The following is a 20108-nucleotide window of genomic DNA, read 5'->3' as shown; positions in this document are numbered from 1 at the left end:
GCCAAACGTTAATTTCTAGCAAATTCTAAAGTTATGGTAGCACGGCATGTATGAAAGTGATGTAAAGTAATCCATAGAAAATTTTATTCAATTCAAATTCCGCGTTTTGAGCAAGCATAACTTTTGCAACTGCTGGTCGACAAACTCATGTGCTGGATACATAGCACTCCACGCCTACAGCTCAGGAGGAATCAGTTGACCCATTTCCCATCACAATCGAACTGGCAGTACTGTAGAGCGGCTTGATATCCGTCCACAATTGGAACTGTTGAGATGATACAAGGTTAGCATGGAACTCGAGTCTGGCTAGATCAGTATAAATAGACAAAAGTAGAATCATACCTGGAACCAGCCTTGTGCGGCGAGGACCTCAAATCCAGGGACAGTTCCCCAGCCGGCATCCTTTGCGCGGGCCATCATGTTGGTAAAGGTAGGCGTGTACGCCATCTCCAGCAACACTCTCGTCGCTGCAGTGTTGCTTGTACCCATAGGCAAAGTGAGCACTGAATCGACAGCCATCAGGATTCCTTCATCGACATCACCCGTCGCCGGGATCGTGCTGATGACCACCTCGGGCCGCGCCATACCCTCGCTGTAGGCTAGGGTGCCCTGCAGGGTACGAATGTCGTATTCTGCTGGGAAAGAAGACGCAATGGTATCGACAGACGTTGCATTGCGTGCTATGATGTAGATTGGCGAGAAGCCAAGTGAGTGGAGGGCATAAATGGCGGCGCGCGTCGTACCACCCGAACCAACCACCACACCTGACGCTGGACAGGCGCGCTTGCCTTTAACTCCGGCCATCCGTAGCGAATGGACCATGCCACACCAGTCGGTATTGTCACCACGCAGACGCTGCCTGTCACCCTGAACAGAGACCGGGATGATAGTATTGACGGCACCGATGGTCTTGGCCGCGTCCGTGATTTCATCGAGCATAGGCATAATGTCCAACTTGAGCGGGATCGTGACCGAGGCACCTCCAAAGTCCGGCGCGCGGATGGTGGCCTCTACCTCGGCAGCCTTGTCGGTCTCGAGGCGCGCGTACGTGTGTGGCAGACCCGTCTGTTGGAACAGGGTATTGTGAAGGACTGGCGACCTCGACTTGGAGATGGGCTTGCCGAACAGGTAAAACTTGCGCTTGGGGATCTTGCTGAGGAGCGAAAGCGCCTGGCGGATCTCGGCTGCTGTCAACTGACCGGGGGCCGCAGCGGCCGGCAGCGCGGCGTGGGTGACGGGTGTCATGAAACCGTTCAGCACACGACTGAGCTTTCCCTGCTCACCCATATTAAGGGCAATAATAGGTGTTGATTCGTGAGCTGCCAGCATGCGTGTCTTGAAGGTCAGCAGCGAGAAGTTATCCTCATCGGTGCGGCACCAGCCGACCAGCTTGATCACGTCACCGTAGTGCAGAGCCTTGTTGTAATACTGCATCCACGCTCCATTGCGCCACGACAAGGTGCCCTTGGGGTCGTGATGAGACGCAATGATGCTCGTGTAGCCCTTGGCTTTTGTCACCGTCTCAATGACATCGTCCGGCATCGTCATTTCCACATCGACGTACTCAACTCCCATCCGGAGGGCCACGCGGTAGAGAGCCAGTGCCCCGGCGTAGTCTGTGTCTGGGAAGCGGCCGCCCTGACTGACGGTACGTACGGTAAAGATGATGGGCATCTTGCACAACGACCTCAGGAGAGCAACCTGCCGAACCACAAACTCTGGTGAGTGGTCCTGCAGCAGGTCGACACGGAGTTCCACAGCATCAGAGCCTACGACAGCCTTGGGGATTGTTGCCGTGTGTGCTGTGATGTTTGGTACGGTCAGGGACACAAAGAAGGAGTGCGGCTTTGCCTTGACCTCCCGCAGATGAGAACTCTTTCCACAGATGAGCGACACAAAGCGTGCGAAGTCGACGGGCATTTCGACAGCACTTTCCTCGACTCCCAAGTGAGGGCTGTGATACTCGAAGTTGCTGCACTCCTGGTACCACGGCTTCCGCCGGACGTAGACCTTTTCGATCTCCTCAGACCATGCCGGCCGACTCTTATCACGGTTAAGATATTCAACCACGTGAGTTGTGTCGCGGTGCACAAGCAGCACAGCTCCCCCGGCGCGGCAGTACGAGATGAGTGCCTCCCGAGCCTCTGGTGTCTCGACAATGCCGCCGCCGCATGAAAAGATGTAGCCTTCCGGCTTTGTCTCCATCATCTCACGAAGCAGCTCCACCTCCAATTTTCTGAATCCTTCCCAACCCACTTCACTTCTAACCATGTCAGGAATTGTCGTGTTGTGCCTCCTCTCAAGCTCCGTGTCGAGGTCCATGAATGTACGACCCAGCGTTGAAGCCATCCATTTTCCTGCAGTAGACTTGCCGGCACCACGCATACCAATGACGAAGACGGAGCGGTTATTGGGACCAGATCCAGTCACAGTAGAGTGCGAAATGGGCTCCTCGCCATCCATAGCCACGCCAAAGACCCCAGACAGCACATCCCACCAGCCGGGCCACGTCTTGCCAGTACACTCACGTTCTAAAATCAGAACAGGGTGCGGTGAAATCACCGAAAGGACACTGAAGCTCATGGCCACACGGTGGTCATCGTAGCAGTAGATCTCCCTCGGCTCTGTCAATTCTGTCCAAGGCTTGCCAGTGACTTCGATACCGTCGTCCAACTCATTGCAATGCACGCCAAACTTGGCAAGCTGGTCCTTCATGGCCTTGATGCGGTTGCATTCCTTGACCCTTTGATTTGCGATGCCGGTGATCTGGGTGGTTCCGCTGGCAACAGCCGCAAGGACCGAGGCTGTCAGGAAAGCGTCGGTCATGGGTTCCATGTCCACATGAGGGATTGCCTTCAGCTGACCAAGAGGCGGACCGGTGACGGTTGTTGAGCTGGCTGATTGTTCAACAGTGCAGCCCATGGGGCGGAGCACCTCGACGGCAAACCGAGCATCGCCCTGAAGTGAGGCGGAACCAATGTTGGGGATGGTACACGTGGTACCAGTGATTGCCGCGACGGCCAGCGGGTACGTGGCGGAACTGGCGTCGCTCTCAACAGTGTACTCGGCCGGGTTGGTGTAAACACCTTGGGGAATGTGGTAAGTGTCCGCCTCAGTGGTGGACCTCTGGACGTTGATGCCGAAGGAACGCATCATGGCAATTGTCATATCTATGTAAGGCTGCGAGATGGGTTTCCCGCCTACCAAGCGCAGCGTCACGGGCTCCTTGGCGTAGGGGGCGGCCATAAGCAACGATGATACATACTGCGACGAAACAGTTGCGGCCAATTCAATGACGCCACCACCGAAGCCACCTGCGGCGTCGACCCTTATTGGCAGACTGTTCTCCTTGCCCAGGTATTCAATGTTGATTCCGTTGGAGCGCAGGGCGTCTACCAGGGCTCCAATAGGACGCAGCTTCATCCGTGCGTTGCCCGTTAGCACAGTTGAGGCGGCATCGCCGTCGGATGCTGGTGAGCAGAGAGCCGCAACCGTAGTGAGGAAGCGGGATGCCGTTCCTGCATTGCCAAGGTAGAGCTCCCCTTGGCTAGGTGCAAAGAGCTGACCTCCACGCCCCTCAACGACGAGGATCTCGCCGTCATCCTCCCAGGAGAAGGAAGCACCACGAAGCTTGCCAATGGCGTTGAGCATGTGCTCCGTGTCATCGGAATGGAGGAGGTTCTTGATACGGCATGGGCCCTTGCCAAGGGCGGCCAAAATAAGAGCCCTGTTCGAAATGCTCTTGGACCCTGGCGGGGTCACATCAACTTTGAGGCCGGGGCGGACGCCAGGTTGGACTCGAACGGCGGGCGAGAGAACTACGCGGATTGCACGATCGTCTACACTGCTGGCCTTGGGCTCGTGGGTTTTGCCAATGGCCGACAACAAGACGATCTTCTTCTGCTTTCCTTCGTTCTTCTTGTCGACGGCCATCTTTGCGAGCACGATATCAACCGGGCAGCTCTTTCCACCAGTCATCCTGACCAGACGCTTGTCCTCAAGCGAGGTGGGAAGATCGTAGCTGGCAATGCACTTGACGAGGCGAGCGACAGCAGCCGGACGCAGAATGCCCAGGTGGCGTGCAAGCTCTGCCTCCTTGACCATTCCGACGGCAACGGCCTCACCATGCAGCACTTGAGGGGTCAGAATAGCCTCAAAGGCATGGCCAATCGAGTGGCCAAAGTTCAGGAGATTGCGCAGGCCACCCTCCTTCTCGTCCGCAGAGACAACGTGGGCCTTGACACGTGCAGAGCCCAAGACTATACGTTTGAGGATGTCGCTAATAGGGAGGAGCCTTGCGTTCGGATCGACGGCGGCAGATGCAGGGGTGCGGACAGCCGACAAGATAGCTGGCGCGTTTTGCTCGAGGGCAGAGAACTCCTCGGCGTCCCAGATAGCAGCGGTCTTGATAACTTCGGCCATACCGTTGATGAACTCGCGGGCAGGTAGCGTGTTGAGAAACGCCAGGTCTATGTAGATGCGGCGCGGCTGCCAGAAGGCACCGACCAAATTCTTTCCCATGGGGGTATCGATGGCTGTCTTGCCACCAATGGATGAGTCGACCATGGCCAGCAGCGTCGTAGGGACTTGGACGAAGCGGACACCACGCATGAAGGTGGCCGCGACGTAACCAATCATGTCACCAATGACGCCGCCGCCCAGGGCGATGATGACAGTATCGCGGGTGCATTGTTGCTCGAGAAGCCAGTCCTCGATCTCGGCCTTGGTGTCACGGCTCTTGGACCCCTCGCCAGGCGGGATGGCATAGGTCAGCAGGCGCGGGGCCTGGGGTGATGGCGGTGTGGTCGCATTTGAGATAGCCGCAGCAGCACTTGTGAAGGCCTTTTCGAATTGAGGCACGTAGAGCGAGTGGAGGTTGGTGTCGGTGATGAGCACGTAGGTGGAAGAAGGGATGTTGTTGAGCAGATCGTGAGTCACGTAGTTAAGCCAGAGGCCATAGTCGATTATGATGCTTTCCTCGCCCAGGATCGAAATCCGGGTTGGGTTCGACCCATTGGCCGTCGACATTGTGACGGAAAAGACAACCAGGTGGTAGAAACCGGTCGCAGACTAGTTGTACCTAAGGTCGGTCTTGTTGATGCCGTCCAGGTGAATACCTGAGGTGTATGAGTATAGTCATGGCGAGTCCCCAACAAGCCCAAGGAAATCCCACTCCGACTTATTCGAACCCCTGCAGTCCCTCTTTTCCAGCACGGACGAAAAAAAAAAGTATGCCAGATCCCCGATACCGGCGGGGTCAGGAATGGGCCCGTTTTCGTTGCTACCTCCACGCCAGCCCCGCCCAAGCTACTGGACTCTGTACCGTACCTGAAATCGGACCTTAGCACCAGCTGGAGAGCGTACGAAGTAGCTCAATGCAAGTGGTGTTTTTGCCAAGCTAATACCACTGGAGACTTTGACTATTACAAAATTATGGCGGTACCTTATATACAGCTTCGGTTGAGATGCAGCTTCAAAAATAAAATAAAAAAATAAAAAATAAAATCGTCACAGCTAGGCGACAGGAACCATTCGTCGAAACGCATGAACTTCCACTACCTGTAACGGACGATGTTTGATACCATATAACTCAATATTGCCTGATAATTATCCGTCTCAAACATTTTACTTCCTTTCATACAAATTGCTCCATCCAACGAGATGAAAAGTTTGATTTGCTGTTTCCAATTGGAATCTTCTTTTCATAGGCATAAACTTCGTCGGGGTACCTGGATGATTGGCGATATTCCCTGGCGACTATTACATGACATCAATCCGACTGTTTGCTTGCTCTACAGAATCCTTATTGATAGGCAACAAAGCTGCAGGTGAATCCTTCGCCAAGCCGCCCGGAAACCTCGACCTAAAAGCTAGCCTTACCTTGCCTTACCTGCTCCCTAGTAGAAGATTATTGGCTAGCCAGACCCACCACAATTGGTTGCCTGCGTCTATGCGTCTTCAAATGACGTCGACTGATGATGGATGGCACAGTTAATGAGCCGTGTCAACCTCTACCTGAGGTAAATTTTACAAACATAAGAAAAGGATGTGCGCGAATGCAGTCGGAAATTAAGGGAATCATCTCTTCCTCCATATTGCATGTCCTTGGGAAGAATCAAAGGCTGTCTTTCAAAAATACAGGCAGGTTACCCTTTTCGACACGCGTTGCACGATTATCATTTTTAATTTTTTAATTTTTGCATTGAGCTACATACAACCAACCGCGATGTCTACCAAAGTCGCGCGCGACAATGAGTCCATGTCATCCAAGGAATCATGGGACGCTATAACTTCTCATGGTTCTGACGATGACACCAAGGAGGAGACGCCGTTACTTGTCGATGATACCAACACATCAAAGACCAGTCACAAGACATCCTCCAAGGACTCTGTACCAAATCATGTCAAAGACCAGAAGGAGAGACGGTCAGAACCAAAGGACGCTGCGAAAACAAAATCAATGGCGAACAAGAGCAGAGGATATGTTGCCGCAAATGACAGAACTGCACAGACGGCGAATACTGTTGAGAAACCCATGGCAAATTCAGAAGTTGAACCGCTCTCCATGAACGAGACTACGGGAGGATGGTCCTTGGATTACCCTCAGTGGTTCTTCGACTCAGCTATCACACTCCGTGAGGAGATGCAAGCGCCACAAAGCCTTGCCCTGTCTAATGAGCCTAGTCGAACCAACAAAAGCTCATCTTCAAAGTTTGTGTTGGACGAAGATGCGTACGAGCAAGCATTGGACATCGTCTCTAGCCTGACCAAACCCCCTGTGACTGGTATTTCCAAGAAAATTCCCGCTTCTTGGTACTCCTCGGCATCCTTCCTTGTGCAATCACCCGAGCCAGACAGCCTCGGTTTCCTGAACACCGTTGTCCAGCGTCTAGCCAAGGATGTCAACGCCGACCTCCTCGACCTTAGCCCAGGCCCTCTTGAAGATATCCTGCACTATTGGTTCCACTCTGTGCGAGAGAACCAAGAAATCTTCCTAACGCCAGCCGAGTATCTGAGCACGGAGAAAGGCTTCCCTCGCATGAGCCACTTCAAGCGCGCATTTGCCGACCGGATCCTTCACACCTCAGACCGCAAGTACATCGTGGATAGGCTCCTGACGGCACGATCATGGAAGCGCAATGCCCGTGGCCAAGCATATGAGCCCCGACCGCTCATAGTCCTCTTGCCAGACGTTACAGCGTACACGGTGAGGTACTGTTTCGAAAGCGAGGAGTTCCTGGGCCTACTTTATGACGAGGTCAAACGACGGCGGCAGGAATGTGGGACGCCAACGCTCATCATCGGCACGGCGCCTTCGAGCCGCACGCACGACGAGTACTTCCCGCAGAGCGATATGGGTCGCGAGGGCATCAGTCACGTCCACAAGGTGTTGCACCTAGATCCGTCGCTCATCATCGAGGTCGCCCCACGTCAGTGGTGGTTTATGCCGCGCCCTCTAGGAACACAGGTCAACAGGATCGACTGGTGGAACCGGCTGCGCCTCTCACTACGCCATGAGCTGAACACGGCCTCTCCCGACTTTCTGGGCGTGGACATGCTCGACCACGGTGCGCATCCGCCGCTGCCAGGCATCAAGGCCTTCCTCACCCACCCGGCTTGGACCGGTGAGATGACCATCAAGGCCTTTCGGCAGATCGTCGCCCGCGCCCGGCGCAAGGAGCGGTTGGATGCTGAAGACATGCTCGCGGTGCTGGCCCGCGTGGCCAAGAACGATGCGCCCTTCACCTTTGGCGGCTGGAATGACTCACCAATGCATTTTGCTAATGCGGTCAGAAAGTTCCTTGAGAGTGTTCCAGGCGAATTTTGGACAATGTTAATGAGCGTGGCGGTGTTTGTACTCCTTTGGATCTTCTTCTATTATCTCGTTGTGTACTTTTCTTGAGCGTTTTGTTTATGCTTCTTCTATTTTATGTATTTTGTTTTTCTGTTGCAAGAGTTTAGGCAGAACAGGACTCAGGTGGCATGATAGCAAGCATTGTGACTGTTGAAGAATTTTTACGCGTTTTTTAACATTTGAAAAATAGAGATAGAGAAAAAAAAACTGCACTAATGAGCGAGTTTTTACTCCATTTGCTTTGGCAAGTCAACAAAAATAGGAAAAGAGGAAAGAAGCCAAAATGCCGCCGAGAATGATCGTTACGCAGAAAAAGAAAAACAGTCACCAAACCGAATAGGTATGTAAATACACAGATATAAAGGAAAGCCCAGTCGTCCTCCATCGTTATTCGAAGAGTACACAATTGCGATTTGCTTTAGTTGCTGATATGAAAAAAAGAGTTAAATAGCATAAAGGAGGGATAATATGAGAGACTAGAGAAAAGAGGAAGAGAAATTTGAATCAAAAAGGTATGGAGAGCGTTGAAGCTTAAGACATGGCAAGGTTTTTTTTTTTCTTTGGGGGGGGACGCAAACCGTCAGTCCCATCACCCAAGCAAAGCCAGACCACCGAGATCGTAAACTGCTCCAAAAGAGAGACGTGAAAGAGAGATAGAGTGATTGGTCGTTGTCCCATTCATAGCCAGAAGGGGGAGGTGGGTTGAAGAAATAGAAGAGGAGGTGGAGTCGTCAAGAAAGATGTGTCCAGCCGGTCACAGCCTGTCCCTCCCCCAGGTTGAAAGAGGGAACAGGGTTTGAGTGGTGGGGGCTAAGACTGACTGTAACAACGTTTCCAAAACCAACAGATTATTAAAAACCATCGTCATCCAAATCATCTATCGCGGAAGATGGACCCAACAGGACCAACGGCCATGCCTAACAAAGGAGGAAGAGCCAATCACGCCGAGACGATATAAGAAAAAAAAACTAAAGAAAAGAACCCCTCCCCAAACATACGGCCCGAGGCACAGGAATCTTATGCGGCAACCCTCTCCTCCATCCTCCTGACAATCTCCCTCTCCTTAGGGCTGCGTGGGTCGGCATCAATGCCGAGAATGGCAGAGATGCGCGTCTTATCCGAAGCCGCCCGCATATTGTAGGCCTCGCGGTCCTCAGGCGAGAGGACGGGGGTGATGGGAGTAACGGTTTGCTGAGGAGTCTGGTGGCCGTAGTGGTAAGGCTGCTGCTGCTGCTGCTTGTTGATGGGCTGTGCATGGTTGTTCCATGCCTGCTCGAGGGCCGCTGCACTGACACCAGGACCGTACTCGGCCGCGATGGCGGACCAGAAGCCGGTGCGGTGAGCGGAGTATATGGCCGACAGGCGCGACAAGTCGATCTGCGAGTGCGGTGCCGACTGAGGCAGCGGCAGAGAGACGTTGCAGTCGAGGCGCAACGAAGGGTGATGGGTCTGGGAGTGGCTGGGAGCAAAGTTGGCGGCGGGCAACAGTGGTGCGTTGTGCGACATGCCAGACTCGGAAAGGGCCGACGAAGAGTAACCGCGGCTCGAGTTCGGAGGCGGAATGGTCAGTCCCATGGAGGCAGGCTTGGGCAGGATGGCGGGGAGACGCGGCGAGTCGTTACTGTTGTTGCTGGCTGACATGATGCTGGGCAGTTGGATGCCATGGCCGACCGGAGATCCTGCCCTGTATGAACCTGCGCTACCAGTGGGCGAGACGGAACGGGACTCGTGGATCGGGGATGGCATCGTAGCCTGCATGTTGGGCGAATGGCCGCCGGTCGAAGAGCCTGACGAGACGCTCGTCGTGCGCTTGCGGCGGTTCGAGCCATGGCTAAGCTGGTGGTAATGCAGGCGGCATGCCAACTCGGTCTTCTTCAGGTGGGCGGCGATGTGCTTGTAGGGCATCTTCTGGAGGCGTGTCTGGAGCAGGTACACTTCCTGGTTGTTTGTCAAGATGCTTTGTCAGCCTTGGCTTCTTGTTTTTCGTCTCAACTATCTGAAACGGTACCTGTCGCAAAACATGTGCGACATGAACGAGTCGAAGTGGATCATCCCACAACATCAGGCGAGAAAACAAACATGGCACTAACCTCGTCTTCACTCCAGGCCCGACCCCCGCCGGTGGATGCGGTCTTGCGGTTCTTGGTGATGCCATACTCGTGGCGGTCCATGGCGTCCGAAATAGGCGTGTAAGCCATGGGAGCCATGCTCATGTGCATCGGAGACATTTCCAGCGTTTATCCTCTAGGATAAAATAAACTCTTTCTCTGCTTCTCTCTTTTTGCGAAAAGAAAAACGGATGCGGCGATCACTGAGCGTGGTGTCCGGAGGGATAAAGGTGGAAACCAGTTCGAGGGTATATATAATAGTAAAAAAGAGGCAGACTCGCTGCTTCAAGAATCGAAAAGTTGCCGAAACGGTTGATGGTGAACAACTGATGTCCTCCTATTCTTCTAGGCTTCCGCAGGTGTCCCACAAGTAAACGATTGTCTGTCTCTTCTGATCGGTTTTACGGATGAAGAGTCGTAGGTCGATGTCGGTCGTATTGTTTTCTTGAAAGGAACGTGGGGGTTTGTACCAAAGGGTCAAATAGCGGAGGCGAATAGAGCAACAACCAGATGTCAAAAACGAACCGGAAGTCGAGCAACTGAGCGAAAGGATATACGTGCTAAGAAGACGTAGTATTTGTCGTAATAAACCAGATTAGACTTGGAGAATCGAAGAGAACAGCTTCCTTCCTTTCCAAAAAAAAGAATGTAAGCAGCTAAGCCAAGCCAGTTGGGCAATATATAGTAGGCAATAAAAGAGAGTATGGGTTTAGCTGTGGTAAAAGAATGGAAAGAAGTGAAGAGAATGAAAGGACACACACGACAGCGTCGTGGATAGGCACAACTCTCAAGTCTTGAGGCTTTACCTGGACGAAGGGGAAGATGAACAACAGGGAAAGAAAAAGAAGGAAAGCAAAAAAAGAAGAGACCCGGGACAACGGGAGGAAGACATGAGGATAATAATAACAATGCCTCGCTATTGAGAACTGGACCTTGACGGGTGCATGATGTTCGGGCGGAGACACATCCAAGGACAAGGGGGGAGTGGATGTGGAGGCAGCCGCTAGGGACTGCCCTAAGCTGGATTGCACATTGCTGGCTTGCACAAGCGGAGGATAGCGTGGATGAAGCGGCCTGCTACTTGTGTGGTATCGTTACAGATGCTGTGGGCTGGCCCAACCCTGTCGGTCTTCGTCTTCCCGATTCAGAGGGAGTGTGGACTGGGGTGTGATTAGGTGTGGGTGTGTGGTATGGATCTGGTTTGGGCGAGGATATAACACGACAGAGTCTTTTCTGTCTGTTGCACGAAGGGCAACTAACACTCAATATCCCAAGCAAGAGGACCCTTGAAAGATGCAAAAGTTTGAATTGACGATATGGGCTGACGGGAAGAGACAAGGGGGATGAGAGTAGAGGAGAGACGAACGCAACAACGAGAGAATAAAAAATAAAAAAAAACTTGCGGTAGCATTTCAAAATCCATGACACAGCTTGTGCCAGAAACTAACGCCTTGACTGCTCTCTGAGTGATGTTCTACAGTAACTGATCCGTGATTGTGGGCCAATATCTTTTTCAACTTTCCTCATGACGATCAGGACCACGTAGACAAACTGTGTAGGATCATTACTTCGGACACTCATCGTCGTACGATGCTCATCCTTCCGGGAGGTGCTATCGTAAAGCTGGTACCCGCGCTGACGAGAATCATAAATTTGTTTTGACATTCAAGGAGTTTGGCCTTTGACCTGGCCGGCGGCAGCAAGGCGAACAAAAATGCAGATAAAACAGACAGGAAGCTGCCAAGAAATTTCTTGGGTGCAACGCACGGATTTAGGTCTGTCGTTCACCTGTCTTTTGATTAGGTGTCTAAATTTTTGCTGGTAGAGCAGGCACTCGAAGTAGCATTCGGCTCCGGAAGCGTGCTGCAGGTCAGATATCAAAAGGTAGCAGGGCCGCATCTTCGGGTCCAGCTTGACACGCGATTGTACCTTACCGATAGCCTCCGTATTTTTTTTTTCTTCTTTTCTTTTCGCATTCGGGTGTTTACCCATCCCACTTTAGCAAATCTGTTCTTAATCGTTTTATTGTGACAACAAATTTCCAGGATGAGCCTGGTGAACGGCTAGCAATTCAAAAATCGCATTTGCTTTGATCGTCAACGTTTGCAACAGCAGACGGGCCTGTTTCTGTAATCTTTGTCAACGTGAGCCTCAGAGGTGTCAAAATCTTGATTGAATTTGGGGCTTGGGTGGGAGAAAGGAGGTCGATCAGAATCATGGGCCGGGCTAGACTTGGCTCGGTTGACAATGGTACTACCTAACCTTACTGTAGAGCTGGGCGACGAGTCGAGATTGTACCCGCCAGAAGGGTACTACAACAAAGTTCAGGGCTGGAAGCCCGACTTGTGCAGAAACAGAAACAAACTAGGTAAAATCGCCGCAGGCATTGCGCTGCCAATTCTCAATGCATAATCACAAATCCAGGTATTTGCCATGTTCTCAGGCGGTGTGATTGACGTTGAGTTGAAGACAGAGTAAGGAAGGGGTGGGAGATGGCCTGCGTCTGATGTTTGACAGACGATGCTTAAGGTGTTACAGGAAAGCGCCGGCCTCTCGGGAATCCATTTTGATTGGCCAAAGCCCCACTTAGCGATGGATATTGGCTTCTCCTCTCCAGAGCCCCTGAACGCCCGGGAAGCCAAGGGTCCACAGAAGTTTTGAGCCGCGCTCTCCACAGTTGTTTTGGTTTTGGCGCAAGCATGACAGTCCGATTTGTTTGACATCCAGGACCGTTGAAACATGAGGTTGTTTTCGGTTTTCTCTCCAACTTAGCGCTTGAGTAGACCTGTTGAAGATTTTTCTGATTTCTTCTCTTTTTTTTTTTTTTTTTTTTTTTTTTTTTTTTTTTTTTTTTTTCTCTTCTCCCATGTCCTAGGCGGATCGCCCAACTAATGTCGCCTCACCACCACAAAGAGTGCTCTAAACCCGTAACGGGGCTTTTGACAGAATCGCACTAGAAATCTTATTTTTTATTCGGATGGTGTACTGAATTCAAATGAGGCCGTAGTTCATCCAGTAATTAATCTGTCAATATTTTCCTTTTCTTGGCAAAATCTTGTGACGGTTGACTTTGGCCCTTATCAACTCGATACTTTTCACAGCCACTTCCTATTAAGAATCGGGGTTCATGATCTACCCTTTGCTTCAGAATATACATGTTGACAAGCAAAGAATGTGCGATTCACTGTTTGATTGCATACTACTTTGGGGTGTGATAAGCAAATAGGTTGGTGGGATTTCCATTGTGTAGTCCGCTTTCTTTTGTCGGGTTTCTTTTGCTCTCAAACTTTTCGATCTCGGCCACGCTCCACATTTTAAAAAAAGGTTAAACAACTCAGGGTAACTGTTCCATGGAACTTGACAGCAGTCCGGTCCATCCAGTTGATAGAGACTCATGCATCGGTGTACACTCTTGGAGCTTTGCACAACACGAGACTTCTTTATTTTTTCCCCTTCTCTTTCTTCAGAGGAGTCTGCCGACAATGTTCCGGTCCCTGGCAATGGGCCCTTGAAACTCGCTACAATTTCAAAACGGTGAGCCTCAAGAGTTGGGATATCCCTGGTATGGTGTCCCAGGTGGAGCGGGGCTGTTTTGCACGTGCTCTGCAGTATTCGGGACTCGGAAAACAGCTTGGCTTCCAGCAGCTACGATTGAATGGAACCCTCTCAAACCCTGGCGCTGGTTCAGCCGCACCCAAACCCATGCATCTTTGTTATTTGGACCACATTCTCTCCAATTTTTTTCTGTCAAGCGAAAGCGATGAAAACCAGGGTTGCATGGGTTTGTTTGTTATTGGTTTGTTATTGGTTTTTTTTTTTTTTTTTTTTTTTTTTTTTCTCTTCCCTTTGCCCAACGATACGAGAGAATGAGAAGTGAGGATATGAGAGAAGAAAAGGCCATGTTTCCCACAGGCGGACTTGCACCATGGATACGCTTGGTGGGTTCTGACCAGACGTTAGGCGTGGCGGTAAACGTTTCGTTTCTTCGCTACTATCCTTGCGTCCTGCTCCTTAGCCCACTTCCAACCCTAGATTGCCTTACGTGGTACTCTCTCCCTCGTCGTGGATACGCAAGCTGGCAGGATTGATAGTACAGTATGGCGAATATTTCACAACAAAAATTCTCGGCTCCTAGTCTCACCGTCGGGCCAAGTGGCGGTAGCCGGGGCGAAACGACAAATTAGCAATCACGGAGTAAAAACAACGATTTTCAAGCGGGACGATCACAGACCAGATTCTCCACAAACACAAACTCGGGGCAACGCAGACTGAGAAACAGTAGGACACCCCGGGATCACCAGGCCTAAGTCTTTTTTTGTCCTTTTTTTTCCTCCTCCTCTTATCTTATGGAGACTGTTCCAATTCGTCTTGGCACGCTACCCAGGCATTTGCACATCCGTCTCAGTCTCGTAACCTGGCATCAAACAGACAGCCAAACAAAAGAACGAGTAACAACAAGTAAACACAGTCTATCGATCCACGTTTTCTCTCCTGCTGTTGAATGTCTGCCTAAAAAAACGCGTCGGGCTTATTTAGCCGGGTTTGACATATATACCCTGTAGACTTTTGTGCAGTCTGCTTTGCGCCTCAATCTCTCATGACTAGGTTACCCGATACTCATCGTATACACTATGTCTAGTTCTAGTGCCCTACGACTTGGATGTTGGATGCTTCGGATCGTGGAGCAAAAACCCGTTCCTGCCAGGCTGGGTACAAGCGACTCTGGGCAGTGATACATGATTGATCGTCAGCGGGACGGACTTGGGACGGAACAGTCACCCTTTCAAGGATATCAGACGGACCAAGGCTCACACCCAGAATGCTTGCCTGTCGCCTCTGCCTGTCTTGTCCGGGGGGTCCTTCGGACGAGCAACGCATTGTGCAGATCCACTACCCTTTCATCTTTACAGCATCAAAGGGATCGGCCGGAAAACATCACAAAGTTTTTTTTTGTACTTTATGTTTTGCTCAAACTTTCTCGGTGTGCGTGCACAGGCCCGTCACATAGGGGACCTTTCTTTTGCCCCCATATACACCTGCAGGAAATGCATTACAAGTTACCAAGCGTGCCGGGCATGGGGGAGGGGCCCTGGGTCTCGGAGGGGTCTTGTCGCCACTTGGCTCGGGTTTCGCGGATGTGAGTGATGTAGGTAATGGAAACGCAAACGTTTCGTCGAGCTTCCCATGTAAAAGAAAGCGCACGGGGTAGGTGCCCGAAAGTTTGAGAGGAGACAACTGTACTACTAGTAGCTCTAGGCGATTATTCATCCGAATACAATCGATCCAGTTGCAAAAAAAAAAAAAAAAAAAAAAAAAAAACCATATAGCTACCCAATCAGCGTTTGGTGTTCTGCCTTTCCCATCTGGCTAGTCGAGTCAAGTATTTACAAATCCTGTCGTCTGATATCTATGCGTACGGCACTGCGGTTAAGTACACCGACGACCCGATAAACAAAATGGGATGAAAATTTGGTTTTGTTTCCGCAACCAACGTTTACAACTGGGTTTCTAAATTGATGTAAGGATGAGTGTTTACTTGAACATGTCCAAGTTGTCTATATGAAGTCGGCCCAGTTCTATCTGTGTTGCCGTGAAGCCGTATGTTGGAAGTAAATTATGTCGACGGAATTCACGTCCACAAAACCTTTCGACCGTTTATCCGCAGTCTAGGTGAGAGAGGGGTGTGGTTCCATACCAAGCCGTATGTGTCACAATATCACAAACAGGACTTGCGACAAAGTCAAGCTTACAGTAAGTATAGTTGACCTCTACAACAACGCAACATAGAATACGGAGATGTGGCAAGTTGGCTTTCGACAAAAGAGATCCGCGTAAGAGTCTGAGGAATCACTTCATTCTTCAAAATGTTACGGTGGTAGGAATGGGTCAATGTTATGCATAGGCTTGGCATTTGCTCAGCTTCGCAAGGCAGTATAATTAAGGCATAGAATGGATCAGCGCGGTGGACAGTAACAAGCAATTGAGGCGAACCGAAATATTGCCGTCCCTTCGATACATGTTAAAACTGGACTAGCTATGTGATAAATTACCTAAGAAGTATATACAGCATAACAGTCTCAGCATCTGATGCCTCCATCTGGATGCCATTCTAATTCCCTTGTGGATATTTGTTGTTATGGCGCAAGCTATCCCATCCCGTTGTTTGGTATGCAAACGCTTGCTGCAAACGCGGATAATTTCCGTCGTTTTCTGGCCTCAAAAGACCCCACCCAGTATTCATTAGAACTGCGACACGTCACAAAACTGAATTAATCGACTTCCTAGGGGCCGAGGTGGAAAACAAAGAAGGCCCATGACGAGATACCGTATTCATGGCGATTCAAGAAGGGGTAATGTATTTGAATCGTGCACAAATAACCAACAATGACACCGGGCATCAGTATGTTTTAAACCGATAAAGTGTTTAATCGGAGACGATGAATATATGGTCACATTCCCTTGCAGTAGTTGCAAGGATATGATTGATAGATGGTGTGAATTTGGCTAAATTTGGCTCAATTTGGGCTTGTCGTAGAAGTAAAAACCAACCCTTGCCATAGAAAAAAGAAGGGGAAAAAAAAGTCAGAACATCACGCACCAACTGAGGGTATCCCCGCTTCCCAACATATTAAACCGCGTCTGCAGTTTTGCATCACCCATGTCGAGTGTGGTGCGCTGACGTTAATGGTCTGGTCACTCGCAGAGCCTCAAACGCACCTCGAGTTTCACCCCTGGGAAATCTGGCCGTACGCCCGGATCTTGGATCAGCTCAGCGCGTGATTGTTTTCCCCCTACGTCCCCCCTACAATGTCGTATAATGTAACTCTAACGCTGTAAGTATGCTTCGATTGGAGGGCAATTAAAACAAGCTACTTGAATTGGACGGACTTTCTGGTGTACGAAATGCGACCAATGGCATAAAACTTGGCATTTCCTGATCTTCGTCTCCTTTTAAAAAACAACCGCCATTGTTCGGTTTGGTGCGGGAAGGGAAGAAGGGGGGAAAATAAAACAACGGGGAAATGTTTAGACGATTGAATCAGCAACATGGACAACGGACGATACTTTTTTTCTTTCAAGTACTGCATGTGCGGAGGTTGATATGAAGAAGGCCTGATTTGTGGGTTTGATGCATCCTTGGGTTGATGAAGATGGGTAAGGTAGGGGTCAGATGGTAGTGACCGCTTAGTTACCGATTATGGATTACCATACCCTATAACCGCAAATACGCGGCCTGGGGCTGTGGGCTAGATGGGACTTGTGTCTGCTCAATGATTTGCCATCTGAAGTCCTGAATGACAATCTTATAATGCTATCGTGGCGCATATCTTGTATTTCTGTTGGGCGCGGTTTACAATGCATTGGCCTCCAAGCCGGACTAACGTATTGCGGTATCGTAATGCAACAAACGCCACCTCAATTTAACCAAGATCTCGACGCGCCGGAGTTAAAGAAAGAAAGAAAAAAAAACCGCGGGTTGTAAAAAGAAGCAAAGATAGATGCGCAGGATTTGGTTTCCACCCTCAAATCATGCAGCTTGTCGCAGCCTGGTCCATCGGCTCCAAGCTACAAGCTATTCCTTTGTGCCCTTATTTCACATCTCCGCAACCATCTTTGATATCAGATGAATGATTATTTCTGTAACTCCAGACCTATAATGCCGTCTTCCAATGCATAGGGCTATTTCAATGATGCACACCACCACATCATTGTGCGTTGTAAACACCTTGTAACCTATGCCAAGAAACAAACGTTAACTCCCCTGTCCGCACGGCCCATTGATGCCTGTCACGCACTGAAAGACTCGAACCCTTTCATCACGGTTTCTTGGGAGCCCGACCACGGCTCCCGCAGATCGAGGGTTGCTCCCCCACAAGAACCCCAGATCATTAATTCCTTTGCCGTCAATGCACACACCTCCCTCCTTCTTCACCCCGCAAAATTGTCCGTACACGATGGCATCAAATATCCACCAAGTCAATCTCCTTCATCTTACTAAAGGTTCCTAATCATTTTGGAACCTAGTGCGCGTAGTATGCACATCTCTTTTGCGGGCTACTCTACTCTCGAGCCACCGTGGGTCTCTTGGTCGGAGAGCATATAACCCGAGCTGATGAAAGGGGCTGGGGCCCACCATGGCAATGCTCTGGACGGCTTGATCGGAGTTTTCAGAAAGCTCCGAAGAAGATCGGAGGTCGTTGTGGCGCCTCTTAAGAGATTCTAGCCCACGTCAAACTCGGCTGGTCGTCCAACTGGATTATCAGGTATAATCCCATATCGTTGGTACCATCGAGGCTGTGATTGATTGATAGGTGTGGAGGTTTGTTGACCTACGAATTAACATACCATAGGTAGTTATGAATGAAGAATTGCACCATGAAATGGGTTTCTCTTGCAGTCTGGGTTCCGAGGCATCTTAGCTGATTTTTTTCTGATGACGTCAAGGTAGCCTTCAATTTCGCTTCTTAGGGTTGAAGATAAAAGCAAGCCAAGGCTACATCGCCATTAGCCCCCTCAAGCCATCCCAAGCAACCCTGTTTACTAGTTTGTATTCAAGGCATGTCCCTAGAATTGTAAATAAGGATGAGGGCCAAACAGAGCGTGGATCTGCCCAGGGCATTAAACCTGGTTAACAATGAAAACAAGGGTCTCTAGTAACTCCATGCAAGTGGACTGAACAAATGCTCGCTGGCAACTTTACATCGCACCAAGCATTATGTCTACAATACGTCGCTAAAGCATGTGTCACTACTTTGGTGGTCTTTGCTTTGAACTTCTGTGCTAGGGTTGTTAGGCAGTTAAGGCAGGCTGTCGAAAGCTCCTCCCGAACGCCACTTCCCGCAAGAATTCCTACCATCTCTTGGAGCGCGGTATTGCTTTATAGGTACCTACCTAGCCGTTGGCGGCACAAGCCGCGCGCCCATTTCCGTTCGCAATGTGGGCTCGGAGAAGCCGTTGCTGGGGGAGCTACGAGGCGACACTGTCTCGGTCCAAGCCAGTTTGCGTCGTACAAAAACAAACAAGATAGAATATCACCACGCCGAAACAGTCTTGTTGCACCGAAAACCGGATAGCTGCAGTCAAAGGAGCGAAAAAGAAACAAAATATAGAATGTAGAAAAGAGGCAAGTGATTTTCACATCATTTAAACTACAATATTGCGATATAGTTGGAATGCTTGCCAGCCCAAAGTATAAACACTAAACCGCAAACCCAGGATTTCAAAAGTCACTTCCACTGTATCTTGGACTTGGTAGTCGTGGGTACGTTTTTACAATTACAGTCATTATGAACAAGGTGATTTTTGGACTGGATGACGTTCCACTCACGTGTGACTTTTGGGCGACTCCACGACGAAGTACCTTGGATGGTGTGGTACGTGCACCACTCAAGCCCACAAGGAAATCGTACGGGTGGATCCAGTGCTGAGCCCTATCCAACTATAGGTACCTTACATGTCATAATGTCTGTCTTATCTGTGCGATTATTTTAAGGCTCCTACTGTGTATTGTACATTCTTGAAATGGTAGCTCGGACTGCTGGTAGTATCGGTGCATTTAAGAGATCCCGAGCGTGTTTGTTATGCATCAATTTGAATTTAAAAACTTTGCAGTCTTGATGTAGGTGAGCATAAAGGCCTTACAAACTTATCAAACCACAGAGTTAGCAAGGCACTTCGTAAATGCCGGTCTTCAAGTGAGGAGAATAGCGACTAGACCTATACTGTACCGAGCAACCAATCTACCCCCAGCCATCTCGTCACTGTGATCGACAAGGTTTTTACCCCCCCACTTTCCTCAACGGCAAATCTCCGCCCCATCCAGCCTCCATCCATCATCCCACAAACCAAAACAAACGTAAAGTCACCCGCCCCGTCGCGTCTCAAGTACCTTACTTCGTACCTTTTCTCACACTTTCACTTTTCTCGCGCCAACAAGTGTGCTGCCTGCTCCCTGCGGATGCCCGAAAGTCATCCAAGCAATATCTCATCTTTACGCGCTCGCGCCGATCTGTCCAGTCCACATACGGAATAATCACTCCCCGTTTTTATTTTACCCCCATCCTTGTCGCGACCCTTTTTAACCTATTTTTACCTTGAAAGGCATATCGCGAAGTTATACTCCGTACGAAGTACCTATATTTCTT

General features: G+C 50.2%; 4 protein-coding genes across 4 annotated transcripts; 1 reads left to right on the top strand and 3 right to left on the bottom strand.

The window, feature by feature from the left end:
* Positions 1–5168, bottom strand: PgNI_08108 (uncharacterized protein). The gene is made up of 2 exons (XM_031128108.1): positions 343–5168; positions 1–265 (listed from the first exon to the last, which is right to left on the bottom strand). Exons 1-2 carry the CDS (start codon positions 5026–5028, stop codon positions 182–184), a joined length of 4770 nt encoding a protein of 1589 aa, XP_030979015.1. The 5' UTR covers positions 5029–5168; the 3' UTR covers positions 1–181.
* Positions 5169–6226: 1058 nt separating this feature from the next.
* On the top strand, positions 6227–7903 carry PgNI_08107 (uncharacterized protein; the record flags this gene model as incomplete). The annotated part of the gene is made up of 1 exon (XM_031128107.1): positions 6227–7903. The coding sequence occupies one exon, from the start codon at positions 6227–6229 to the stop codon at positions 7901–7903; it is 1677 nt and encodes a 558-aa protein (XP_030978967.1).
* Positions 7904–8019: 116 nt separating this feature from the next.
* On the bottom strand, positions 8020–10083 carry PgNI_08106 (uncharacterized protein; the record flags this gene model as incomplete). Its single annotated transcript, XM_031128106.1, has 2 exons — positions 8020–9793; positions 9946–10083. 2 exons carry the CDS (start codon positions 10081–10083, stop codon positions 8873–8875), a joined length of 1059 nt encoding a protein of 352 aa, XP_030978966.1. The 3' UTR covers positions 8020–8872.
* Positions 10084–18855: 8772 nt separating this feature from the next.
* On the bottom strand, positions 18856–19424 carry PgNI_08105 (uncharacterized protein; the record flags this gene model as incomplete). The annotated part of the gene is given in 3 exon segments (XM_031128105.1): positions 18856–18930; positions 19292–19402; positions 19413–19424. The coding sequence occupies 3 exon segments, from the start codon at positions 19422–19424 to the stop codon at positions 18856–18858; spliced, it is 198 nt and encodes a 65-aa protein (XP_030978969.1).
* Positions 19425–20108: the final 684 nt, after the last annotated feature.

Source organism: Pyricularia grisea (genome assembly GCF_004355905.1).
Source record: "Pyricularia grisea strain NI907 chromosome V map unlocalized Pyricularia_grisea_NI907_Scaffold_6, whole genome shotgun sequence".
Taxonomy (NCBI): domain Eukaryota; kingdom Fungi; phylum Ascomycota; class Sordariomycetes; order Magnaporthales; family Pyriculariaceae; genus Pyricularia; species Pyricularia grisea.
Note: the sequence above shows the minus strand (reverse complement) of the source record. Positions and strands in the feature narration are given on the sequence as shown.